Source organism: Rhinatrema bivittatum, chromosome 17, assembly GCF_901001135.1.
Source record: "Rhinatrema bivittatum chromosome 17, aRhiBiv1.1, whole genome shotgun sequence".
In the NCBI taxonomy this organism is placed as follows: Eukaryota; Metazoa; Chordata; class Amphibia; order Gymnophiona; family Rhinatrematidae; genus Rhinatrema; species Rhinatrema bivittatum.
Window position 1 is genome coordinate 28,578,505 of NC_042631.1, and position 12,830 is coordinate 28,591,334.

Sequence of the window (12,830 nt, forward strand, 5' to 3'; positions counted from 1 at the left end):
ATTCTTGTGAGTGGACGCACAAACGCTCCCCACCACCAACCCCGCCAGCGCACAAACGCACACCCGCCAGCGCACAAACGCACACCCGTTGCTGGCAGGGCGTATCTTGTGTGTGTGTGGATTTAAAATGGAAAGTTTGCTCATAAATCTTAACTCCGTCCATCAGCGTACACAACGTCGAGTTTCACACATGACTTCCTGCTCGCAGAGACCGGCACATTCTCTAATGAGCCCAGCATGAAGCTGGGTTTTACGCCTGACAATGGCTTGCAAAGTCGGCCTACAAAGAGAAGGAATTTTATAGGTCAGTAAGAAGAAAGGGATTAGGAAGAAGTATCGGTGCAAAGGAACCAAAACATTTCCAATGAATGGATAATTTTTCTGTTTTTTTTTTTTTTTTTATTAAGGCAGCTTTTTGCCTGTGGTATGCACATTCTAGCAGCCAAAGCTCTTCTGCATCTTAAAAGGCCAATGTTTCTTTATAGGATTTGACCTGTTAACCTCTGAATAAGATGCTGCCCGTGCGCTCGGGGTGTTTCCATGCGTGTTCTGGAGCTTGACATGCCATTACATAATGTGCTTTTTCGATTTGGATAAGCTTTCAGTCACCATTTCCAGAAGGCTTTTGTCATCTTTATCTAAAAACAAGAGAAGAAGAGACATAAAGGTTTGGAGTCAGCAGGAATCAGGGGACAAGTTAGCGCTTACATTGGCTTTTGGAAATGGCCAGGCCGCACTAGGCCCCCCGCTGTTAAGTTATCTTTTTTTGCCCTGCAGGCAATTAGGAAATGCGTGGCCTTCAAACCAGGAATTGAGAGGCCGTCTTTCAGCCTGTGCACAGAAGGGTAAAGTCTGCAGGTACTTTTTACCCTAGGAAACTGGGTTGGGAAAAGTAACGCACACAGACCTGCACCTGTAGTTTTGCAGGTCCGTTTTCCAGCAGATTTACACACGCACACCAATAAATGCTAACCCCTCCCCGCCTCCACCTGCGGGAACACCTCCTCTCTCTGCACCTCATAGTACGCATGCACTGGCCCTATGGTCAGTCTTTTACGCACAAAAAAGGAAGGTCCATTTCTGCTTCTAAACCACTGTTTGTTTTTGTTTTTTTTTTGCTTGTGGAAATGCCTTTGAACATTGCCCTTGGAAGGACCAAGTGTTGATTTGCTTTGCAGACATATTGCAGGAAGGTTAAATGGCTGTACTGTTACCCCAGACTTTTTCTTTCATCTGGATGGATAATATATCAGGGCTGGTGTAAGTCTGGCCAAAAAACCTGCAGTTCCTTTGAAAAGAAATGTAGAAGGAAAATCACATCATATTGTATACTACTCTCCTACCTTTACAATGGTCTCGTTCAGGAAGGGGGTCTTGAATGTTCAGCCAGTCCTACAGGCTGATTGGCTGAACATTACCCAGGAGATACAGAAGATAACTACATGTGTGCGCCGAGTACAGTGTGTGAGATCCCAAAAGCAGCTCAAAAGAATACAGGGCCTTTGTGGAAATTGTTGAAAAAGAAGATAACGCAGTTTGGTGCATTTTTTTAAAAATTTGAAACAAATTGAAGAGGTAGCTGGGGAAAGGCTGATGGTTACGGAGCTTTCCTGGCCCGTCAGTGGAGACACTAGCGGTCTCTTTCAGTTTGAGAGCCTGAGATGCTACTCACTGTACCCTGGCTTAAGAATGAGGTTATGGGATGCACTAAATAAACCCATTTGGAAACAGTAACCCAAAAGAGAGATGCCATTTGGGGATCCTGAGGGGCAGTAGCAAGGGAGCGTTGCTTCTCATGAGGATAAGTTGCAGCTAAATCTCATCATGAACCCACTCAAATGGCACTCTCAGGAGTTGTTTAACAAACTTGATTATTATCCACAGAACATCCAGAATAGGTACAGAGGATCTTCTGAACTGTAGCAGGTTGCAGACCTAAGAATTAGGAACTGCATCTGAAACTCAGGCATTGTTGAAGGCTTGGTATAATGCTGAGGAATGGAATGATCTGATTGGTCAGAAGGAAATAATGATTTATACATTAATGTCTAGAAAATCAATTTGTCTTTCTACCTACATTCCACTATCAGAAAATACTTTCAGATTCATTGTTATAGACTGAGGGCAAACAAGGCTATGCCTACTACTGAAAAGGTCTAGATATTTTGGTAAGAGAAAGTAGAAAACTGATGGTTTTTGGTCCTGAAAGCAGAATGGTTAGTAAATTTGCTGCTAGCTCTCTCAGAAGAATCAGAGATAACAGAGTGAAGTTGGAAAGTCCCCACTTACCGTACACAGTCAGAGTACAATTGCATTTCTCTTTGCCCAGTTCGTTCTCAATGAACACTGTGTAGTCTCCGTTGTCCTTCGTACCACAGGTGGGGATCATGAGTGTGCACACCCCGTTAGCCGAGTTGTACCAGATTTTGGAGGTGCTGGTGATGTTGAGGTCACCTTTGTATAAGGTCACCACTGGGCGGGGATTTCCTAAGAATCCACAGGTCATGGTGCAGTCATAGCCACGGTGCACCATGTGGTTCTTCAGAGGCATGATGAAACGCGGAGCGTGTTTCCAGTCTTTTTCACGATATTCCTTCAGATTTACAGTTTTGCCTTCTGCAAGCAGAGGACAGTGTGGGCTGTGAGCACAAGTTATAAGAAAGAATCTAATAGATCAATATTTCTATCTCATTGCATTCTCGCATAATCAAGAAAAGGTCTGGTTATCTCTTCAGTGATTGGACCTCAGGTTGAATATGTCTTTCCAAGGGATTTTGATTGATCAATCTGGTTCCTTCATGATTTGTAATGTAGGGGAGAGGGAAGAAGGGAACACTCCCAGAACAGTAGTTTGAGGAAACGGAGCAATTGTGTTGGCTCCATTAAAAAAAAAAACCCAACCTTCTTTATACTGATTTAATGATAAGCTGTATGTGGGGACAGTGATTTCCTCCTGATTTGATTTGCAGAAAGCTCATTAAGCATGGCATTGATCATGATAATCCTACCACTTATCTTTGTTTTCAGTGAGGCCTGCCTTAAAAAGGCAGTGCAGTGGGGGGGGGGGGAGGGAAAGTCACGATCTCAGAATAAAACGTGTTTGGAGTAGGCAGGCCAGCTAGTTCCTTCTGGGAACGCTGAGCCCACTCATTCGTGCATTTGTTAAGGGTTTAACGTTGGTGGGATGGGTGGGTATAGCTACAGTGGCTTAAGTGACCTGAGCCATAGCAGGGATTTACTGGCAACCTTGGGCTCTGGGCAGTAGATGACATTCAGTGGTGACTTTTAGTATCGTTCATGAAAACCATACCAGACTATGGGAGATGAGTTAAAAGTGGGTTAGGACCTGTGAGGCAGGTCGGAAGATCAACCGGGCATCTCTGAGGCAGGTCAAGAATGGAACTGGAGCCTCTGCTTCTTCAGCATGGACCAAAACATTAAACCAGAGGTATTTGGACAAATAACTATAGTGCTGTAAACTATGGAGCAAACGTTGGGCTCAGGCTTCAAGTTAGATGGGCGGTTTATATATAACAAATGTTAACATTTTGTGTAATTATGTGTAAAAATGGTAATAAAACGGTTACCTCGTCTCCACAGGTTCTGGTTCCAGTGAGCTTAACTGGGGTGGGAGAGTGCATGAAGATGTTGCGGGGGAGGGGGTGGCCATGCTACATTACAAAAATGTTACTCATTTACAAAAAAAGTTTTGTTTCCTATTTAGCTTCTACCTGTGGAGCATCTCTAGTGAATATGTCATTTTTTTTTAATTTAGATTTATATTCTGCTTTTCACAGTGCTTCAAAGTGGATTACTTTCAGATACTGTAGGTATTTCCCTATCCCCAGAGGGCTTACAATCTAAGGGCCTCATTTTCCAAGCCGCTCGCATGCAATAAGGGACCTTTCCACGCGAAAAGTCCCTTATCGCGTGCGATACCAGGATGGGGGCGGAGTCTGGGCGGAGTCGGCCCCGGAAGAGGAGGAGTTTGGGCGTCACCGGGGCCGACTCTGCGCCGACGCCACGGACAGCGAAATGGTAAGGCCCTTTTCGCGTATGCTTTCGCTCCCAATAGCTGCACCTCCTATGGTGGCGCTATTGAGTGCGAAACCGGCAGCGCAGGCCCGCCCCCCATCCCTCATCTTCTAAAGTATCGCAGGCCTGCGATACTTTAGAAAATAAGGCCCTAAGTTTGTACCCGAGGCAATGGAGGGTAAAGTGACTTGTGCAAGGTCACAAGGAGCAACAGTGGGACTCAAACGCTGGTCTCCTGGTTCGTAGCCCACTACTCTAACCACTGCCCACTGCTCTAACCACTAGGCTACTCTTCCACTCCATTATATTGATATGTGCGTTTCATAATACGTACAGTAGTGTATACACATACCTTTGTCCGCCAAGATATGCCAAGGATCCTTTGAATCTAGAGGGTCACTGTCACCGATGTCATTGCGGGCAATGACACGGAAGAAGTATTTCCGGCCAGGCAGCATGCCTGTGACCGTGTACTTGTTGCTAAAGACACGCTCAGCTGCTGTAAACCAGGTGGCTGTGCTCGTGTCGCGTTTCATGATGATGTAATGGGCTTGGCCATCATCCGCAACATCAGGAGTGTGATTCCACTTCAGGGTCACAGTATTGGGCACCTCCTCTATCAGCTGCAGATCACTGGGTGGTCGTGGGAAATCTAAAATATGGCAGAAAAACAGATTTATTTGTGGGGCTCCTCAAACTCTGGAGAGCCATCCTAAGCAAATCAGTTGATGATCCTCAATAGCAGGCTTTGCTGACAGCACTTGGTAGTGTCATGGATTTAGCTGAACGTTTTTCAGACAGAAGTGGATCAAAAAGTAAAAATATTTAAAAATCACTCGATGGGGAAGTGGAATTTTAGATTTTTATTGTGCAATAGGACAAATGTTATAAGATATAAGAAGACTGTTAATGTCATGAAAACCAGCCCAATGAAAACAGCTTCAAGGACTAGTTTTCACCAAAAGATAGCAGCTCACAGTGAGGTGTGTTGGGGTTTTGGGTTTTTTTTGCAAATTTTTTTCACAGGAAATTCCATATGCAATTTTTTTTACCCAGCTCATTTGCATAGGCTGAAAAACTGCACGCAAAATTGGCGATCCCCCCACCCAAGGGAAACCCTACGGGTTCCTGCATGACCCTCAAGTATTGAGTGACTGAGCTAGCAGGGAAACAAAATCCTTTTGTTTCACCTTTTTGCTCAGATTTTTCATTCTTGGTAAAATATGGGTGCTTTATGTTTTTGCATGCTTACCCTATTTGACCGTGGTGAAGATAAATAAAAGAGGGAGCTGTTACGCTGATCGCTATAAGAACCTCATGCTCACCGTTACAACAAAAGTATGAAAATCCCATGAACCGTTGGAAGAGTGCAGATTTTTAAAAAGGGGAATTGTAGATATGATAAAAGGTGCACAACTTTTATTCCAAAATGTATGAAAATACAAAAAAATAGAATCTATTAAGACAAAAAAGGGAGATCTAGTAATAAGAGTAAAAAGGAAAGCAAATAGCACTGAGAGGTAGGCAAGCTGATTTACGAGGAATAGAGGTAGCGCTGCTGCTTTAAAATCCTTGACCCAGGGCCGGCCTAACGTCCCAGTGGCTGCAATGCATGCTGGGTTCTATTTCTGGACCTGGATCCTGCTGCTCAGGCCGGCCGGGGCTGGAGAAACTGTGGAGGTGGCAGTCACAGTTCCTAGGAGGGAGGGTGTGCTAGTCATAGTGCAACACTGATACCTCTTGGTTAGCTCAAGTGCTGTGTGCCAAGTTCTGGAGGGAACCATGGTCCATGTCTTTCAGTTACAGGATTATTATTGTGATGCCTGGGCTGAGATTGATGGGAGGAGGAATAACATGAGAGAAAATTCCAAATGAAGGCTCGTGGTACTTTAAGCCAGATTCCAATTCAGCCCAAAGACAAGAAGGAACCGGCGGAAGGTGCCAGGCCAAAAGAAAATTTCACTTCTCAGTACACAATTCAGTACCTGCCACTCTAACGTGAATGTCATAATGGACTTGTCCATAGTCGTTCTTGAGTTCAATTCGGTATAAGCCAGAATCAGAGCGCTTGGAGCTGTTGATGAGGAACTGGGAGTGATTTTTTCCCTTGGTGATGACTTCTCTACCTTGAGTAAGAAGTCCATCCTTCAGCCAAGTTGCATTTGGTGGAGGTGAACCCTACAAATGACAGCCATGTCTAAATTAATTCTTAATTTCAGAGTGGGTGTTAGCTATATTGTAGTATGTCTCAGGCTAAAGTCAACTACAAATATTTGGATAAGTAAAGATCTTGTCCAATGGCTCCATGACTTGGACATCAAGGGGGAAATTTTCATTCAGCTAACGTTTCGGCAGGTCAGTGGCACAACCAAAGTTATTGGAGTTAGCTGGTTAACTTATGCAGCTAACTCTGCTCTCCCCCAAAACGCCTCCTGCCTGCCCCCAGAATGCCCACAACTTATTTGGGTAAATTTTGAATATTGACCTCCAATATTTTTATTTTATTTAGTTAAACGTTTCTTACTGGCTTCATGACAGTGAATTCAAAGCGAGAAACATATGATAAACACAATTTACAAAGGCCAATATTCAAAAGCCATTTAGTCGGTTAACTCAAAGGTTATCTGTCTAAATGGCAAAACAGGTATATTCAGCCTGACTTATGTTAGGGATCCCTAAAAGAGGATCCCTTGCTCATGGCATTAAAAACAAAGGTATCATGGAGGCTCGGGGAGGATTGGAGGAAGGTGGGGGAGGGGTCCGTGCGATTATAATCCTTACAGGTGGGAGGGAGGGAAGGTAGGGGGTGCAGGCTACACTTTCAATTTATTTAAAAAACCAGGACAGGGGGCCTTTAATCGATAAAGAGGTTTAGAGGGAGTAAGGAGAATACGGTGCGACAGGGCCTTTGAAAAACATTTTAGTGGGTGGGAAGGATCTGGCCTACTGGCCCCTGTTATATTTACTTGATTTTGCTGAGTAATGACCGCGCTGCTTAGCCAGATATCTTTTAAAGATCTCCGGTTAAGTAGCATGCTACCTGGCCACACAAGGCCGGATAACTAAAAAGCTTACACGGCTATTTTCAAACACAGCTGGTTAGGTTTTATAGCTATCTGGCTGTATGTAGTCGGATAACTTTAAGCTAGTATATTCGGGAATATTTGGGACAAATTGTCCGGCTAACTTTAGCCAGGTAACTTGTCCATGAAACAGCCTACTGGATATTGGCCTCACAGTAACTCCATTATTAACACAATGCAAATGACACAAGTACAACTGAAAGACCAAGACTCAGTGATGGCAGCCAAATATCAATTACTGGGCCCAGCAAAATAAAACTGGGTTAAGATAACGCCGATAAATATTACAAGGGTCCACCATAAATCCTGGCTTATGATGCATAAGCTTCCTGGAAAAGCCAGGCAAAACACAGAGTAATCAGACGGTGAGTGGCTTAGGCCAGGCATGGGACTGCATGGGAAAATGCCCGATGGTGCTGAAATATAGCACTGTCCACCATTAGGGTAGAACAATAAAAAAGAATAATTCAGAATGTGAAGACTTAGCAGCATCAGGGCTGCAGATTCCCTCGGTGCTGCTATACTTTAGTGCTAAGGAAACCCAAGAAAAAGGTGTCACCTGGATTTGTCAACTTTTAATTCCACAGTGATCTCCCATCACTTAATTGAAGAAGCCCCCTAACTACCGGGCCTATGTGGTGAGCATAAGTCTTTCAGGAGTGAGTGATACTCGAGAGAGGGCTTGGACTCACGGTGAATGAAACATGGATACAGAGAGCTGTTCCAGCCCGGACCACCATATGATTCTTCAGCCTAGCTGCCAGATCGAACTTTGGAGGGGCTTAAAAGAAAGCAAGAAAGAAACAAAATAAATAAATAAATAAATAAAAGAGAGAGATTGTAATTGTTTACACTTTCTTTCTCAGACTGTGCACCTGCCATCACCATAAGCAATCAAATTGCACCACTGGTGCCAAACGTTCCGAAACGTTTCTCTAACAGATTGAATGTTACACTACCTGGGGGCGGCATAGCCAGAATTCCCCCTTCTAGTTCGGTTGCTTCTCCCATGCCAGCTTCATTGACGGCTCGGATTCGGAAGAAGTACTTTTGCCTCTCCTGCAGCCCTCCCACGGTGTAGCTGTTTCCAGAGATTGGGACCTTTGTACATTTCGTCCATTCTTTGCTGCCTTCAGCTCGCATCTCAAGAATATACCCACAAGGTTTATCTCCCTGTTCAGGCTGCTCCCAAGCCAAGGAGATGCTCGTGTTGGAGGAATCGGCCACACGAATATCCTGTATCTTTCCAGGAGGCTCTGAAACCAGAGACGGGAAAAAGCTGGTGCCAAGCAAGCATTTATACAACAGATGAATGTAAACATTCTAGAATTAGTAGAGAACTGCAGCTTGTAGAATATCCAAGAGATGTTCTCAGTAACGATGACTATGTTGGCATAACCAGTATATCTTCCTGCATTTGCAAAGCAAATATATGACAAATTTTGACTTTGCAAATGGGGCACAGAAGTATTTTGATGTTACTAGGTTGCCACAGGAATTCTTTTGTTGGAGAAAGTTAAAAAATAGATAGGTTAAAGAGAAGATATGGTCAAATAGATGAGTCTCCAATATCAAGTCAAAAGGGAAAGACTTCAGTTCATAATTTTCTGCAAATAAGAACTTAAAGACAAAACCAGATATAGAGTTTAAAGGCAGATTAATTTGCCTTAACACACATTCATATCTTCCAATTTTTGCATTTTCTTTGCAAGTCCTCAGGGTCAAGGTCACAGATGGGAAAGAGCAGAGCACAGAGCAATATAAATATGCAAATTTACTAAGTAACTTCTTTAGAACATGTATAACTCATAGAACTGCAGAGACGCTGAATGATCAATTCAGATTCACAGGTGAAGTCACCCCAAAAACAAGGGTGCAATCTATTCCCTGAAGCAATTTATTGTGGGGTGTTAAATATTAGAGATGTGCAACGGTAAAACCATTCGGTTCGGGCTTTGTTTTTGGCCTGCCGCTGGAAATTTCGTTTTTCCCACGGTCCGGGCTTTTTTTGGGGGGGGGGGGGACATCCTGATTTTTGGGTTAGTGCACGCTAACTCCCGTTTGCGCGCACTAACCCGAAAAACGAATTTTTCCAAAATTTCGGAAACATTGCGTTCATTTTTCGGGTCTTCCAAACCAGGACGAATTAGACAATTTTGTTGAAATTGTCTAATTTGTCCAAAATGAATATACATTCCTAATAAATTATCTAGATCCATATAGACAAAATCAATGGGATTGTCCAATTCAGCATGTGTGCCAATGGTATTAACTCAAAGATACGGTCATTAGGGAATTATGAAAATTAGAATTTATGCAGGCAATGCACTGTCAGCTCTTTACAAATCTAGGCCATTTCTCTTTATAACTTGATGTACAGGAGAAAGAAAATAGAAAAAAAACAGATAACAGTACTTTACCATGTTAACACAAGCCTGCAGAATGTTTGAGTGGTTTGAGTCTGCAAATTCAAAGCCTCACCATACATGACAGAAAACCTACTGATTGGATCCTTGGCGAAAACGCTGCTAGAGCATGCGCTGGGTTGACCAGGCCCTGCCCGGTTCACAGCCATAACCCGGAATTCATATTCTGCATCTTCCTGCAATCCATCCACTTTGCACTTGGTATCTAATACAAAGAAAAGGGTTCGGGCTCAGCATGTGCTTCATGAAGTGGGACAGAGCCTCTCATTCGTTTTCCTTGTACGAATGATTTAGCCGTTTTCCAGGGCCACACTTTCATTTTACACCATTTCCTGTTTAATTTAAATTTGTTGAGAAAATGTAACAAGAAAAAGAAAATGTAGTTCGTTTTTTGTTTTACTTGATTTTCGTTACTGAGCGTCTACTACTCCTGACCCGGCTCACTGCCCCTCCCTATCTTCCCCACCACGCCTTGACCTTTTTGCTTAGTTATTTTAGAATTGTCAGTTGTCTTTTTATAAAGTTTTTGATGTATTTAGTGGTATGTTGAAATGTGATTTAAGTATATTTTATTGTACTCCCGCCATGAATGTTGGAAGAGCAGCCTATAAATGTTTTAAAATAAATAAATAGTCAGAATCTAATCCAAACGTCAAGACTCAGCTCATTCAGAAGCTCGCAAACATATTTGCCAAATGTTAAGGGTACTTCTGACCTTCCACGTTATAGAAAATCTAAATCAGGTCATAACTAGATGTACAATTGACTTTAACCAATTCTTTTAATCTACGTGAAAGCTGCAGGCATACTGTAATGACATCAGAGCAAAAAAAGTAAAACATCACATGTGAAAATGCTTAGCTTTATTAAAAAAGCTAAATCAGAGGCCTATGTATTAAGCAATGTTTCCATTGGCTCAAAATAGGAAAAGCCCATTAGTACAGCTGTTTCTGAGGTTCAAGACTACTGAAAGCTCCTGCTAACTTTCTACTGAATCTCTGACCAAGGCATCTCAAATATACAATTTTCAAACATGCTTTTAATCTAGTTGTGAATGCACATTCACTCTAGATACACTGCTGCTTGCATTCACACTAAAAAGAGAACTGCATTGATCACGGAATAATTTGTTCTACTCAGGGAGATAGTTTCATTCTTAGATCTAATTTGGGAAAAACTAATACTAGATCAATGATTGGAATGGCATTTTGGAGTATACAGGAAAGTAATCTATGTTTAATTCTAGTCATATCCCATCACGAACAGAACAGGGAATGGAGCTGGACTAATAATAACTAATCAAGAATTGAGTGCTAGACTAATTCCAAAGTAGAAAGGTTTGGGCCTTATGCATTAATGTCGGAAATGCATGGGGAAAAGTTCTTTTTGAATAATGCCCTTTGTGGGTAAACATTAGTATTACTCTCCTTTCTGAGAGAGGAAACCAGATAGGAATCAGCCTTCATTGCGGGATGCTATAAACAGAAATGCAAATATGTGCCGAGTTGCTGTGCAATCACACCAAGCCCATAAATTTGCTAGATTTATGGTTTTGCACTAGCACAATGAACTCATGTTTTTCACCGACCTAGGAGTGAAGTGTTGCTAAATAGTCAAATTCTTCATGGATGTTTTGCAGAGACAGGAGGTAATGGGAATAGATAAGGTACCTTGTATTGGTTCCTTAGTAACTGGAACCCAGTGCTTGCCTCCTTTCTTTCGTCTTTCTACGATATACCCTAGAACTGGTGACCCTCCATCTTCTTCTGGAGGGTTCCAACCGATTGTGATGATTTCCTTGCTAGCATCCAGAATCTGAGGCTGAGAGGCCACACCTGGGGGCGCTGCACTCAGGGAACAAAATGGAGTACATTTCTGAAAAAAATAACTCACATTTCTAGCATGATAGATGCAAAGTGTGATTTTGCTGAAAATACTAAGAGGGAGAGCCAGATGGCGAAAACAAAGAAATAGAAATGTATGAATTCAGAAGACAATGAAAAGTTTCCTTTTTTTTTTACATTCCTTGAATTGACTGAGTCCTTTCTGAAAGCCACAACACATATTATAGCCAAAGTAACAAATATGGCACCCATTCTATTTTTATACAACTCCCCCTGCAAGAGTAACAAGGGTACATATAAAATATGGCTAATAAATGTATTTATTATTGATGGCAAATAATTGATAGATTTATATTTTTAAAACTTCAAATCACTAATTAAATTGATAGATGAATACAACATTTTAAAATCTTTTCTGTGAAAGCGAGACGTCATGGGAAAAGAATGGTCTTCTGTCTTGCCCTAAAGAAGGACAACATGTATCAGATGTGGGAGACTTCCAGAGGTGCAGGCCCTACATCAGACAAGACTCAACCCAGCTTCCTGACACCAAAAGCATTCTCATGGGCATATTGTATGCAATCAGATTGACTTGAAGCAAGATGAACAGGTTCTCTCTGGTGGCCCATAACTAGGGTGGCCATATAGCTGTATATAAAGATGGCTAAGCTGAATCACACTTAATTTTACCCCATTGAATGCATGGAGATTTAGTTCTGATTTTCTTAGGGACTTCAATGAGGAAATCAGAATTACATCTCCATGCATGCAATGGGGCCAAACTAGGAAGGGGTCAGTTTGTCCTTTTAGCCATGGGCCAGATGGTCAACCTAATCATAAACAAATAAAACTCTCTAGATAGATTTTTTTTCATAAAAGATGATTGAATTAAAAGTGGAAATGAAAGATGTGCAAATGGACAGAGCGGAAGCCTTGACAATTGGCGCTACCACTCACAAATTTCAAATGTACTAATTTAACCCTAATCAGAATTGGCATAGGCTCCTATTAAACATGACCAACCTAATTCTTAGTATACACCATTAGGAAAAATACATGAAAATGATATTTGATGGTGTTATCATGTAGACTTTCTCTATTTTGGGCATACCATCGTTTTATGTAAACCGGAGTGATTTGTAGTCCTTACAAGAACTTCGGTATATAAAAATTAAAAATAAATAAATAGACTAGCACCTATCTGATGCAATGACATGACCTAAAAGAAACAGCAAAATATATTTTCAGTCATGTGACAAGGAATCAACTGTTATGCTTATTCACTTTTAATATTCTGCCTATATAGGGAGACCTAAGTGGTTTACAGCAAAAAAAAACCCCTCATATCATATCATCATATTATTTAAGAGATTTCACTGATAGAAAAAACATCACAGCAGCATGTGCTGTATAGTATGTCTACTAGTCTTATCTCCTTTCTG

The 12,830-nt window shown here is 41.9% G+C and overlaps 1 protein-coding gene across 2 annotated transcripts in view; it reads right to left on the minus strand.

Moving 5' to 3' along the window:
* Nucleotides 1–317: 317 nt before the first annotated feature.
* The window catches only part of IGSF22 (immunoglobulin superfamily member 22), a 36,752-nt gene continuing 24,239 nt past the window's right edge, over nucleotides 318–12,830 (minus strand). The window contains exons 14-21 of one of the 2 annotated variants that reach the window (XM_029582948.1): nucleotides 11,215–11,388; nucleotides 9,621–9,749; nucleotides 8,078–8,374; nucleotides 7,811–7,899; nucleotides 6,021–6,213; nucleotides 4,388–4,687; nucleotides 2,290–2,616; nucleotides 318–638 (exon numbers count right to left, since the gene is read on the minus strand). In XM_029582948.1, coding sequence (XP_029438808.1) covers nucleotides 568–638; nucleotides 2,290–2,616; nucleotides 4,388–4,687; nucleotides 6,021–6,213; nucleotides 7,811–7,899; nucleotides 8,078–8,374; nucleotides 9,621–9,749; nucleotides 11,215–11,388 — 1,580 coding nt within the window. In that variant the 3' untranslated portion in view covers nucleotides 318–567. The remainder of the gene's footprint in view (nucleotides 639–2,289; nucleotides 2,617–4,387; nucleotides 4,688–6,020; nucleotides 6,214–7,810; nucleotides 7,900–8,077; nucleotides 8,375–9,620; nucleotides 9,750–11,214; nucleotides 11,389–12,830) is intronic. The other variant, XM_029582949.1, reaches the window with a different exon arrangement.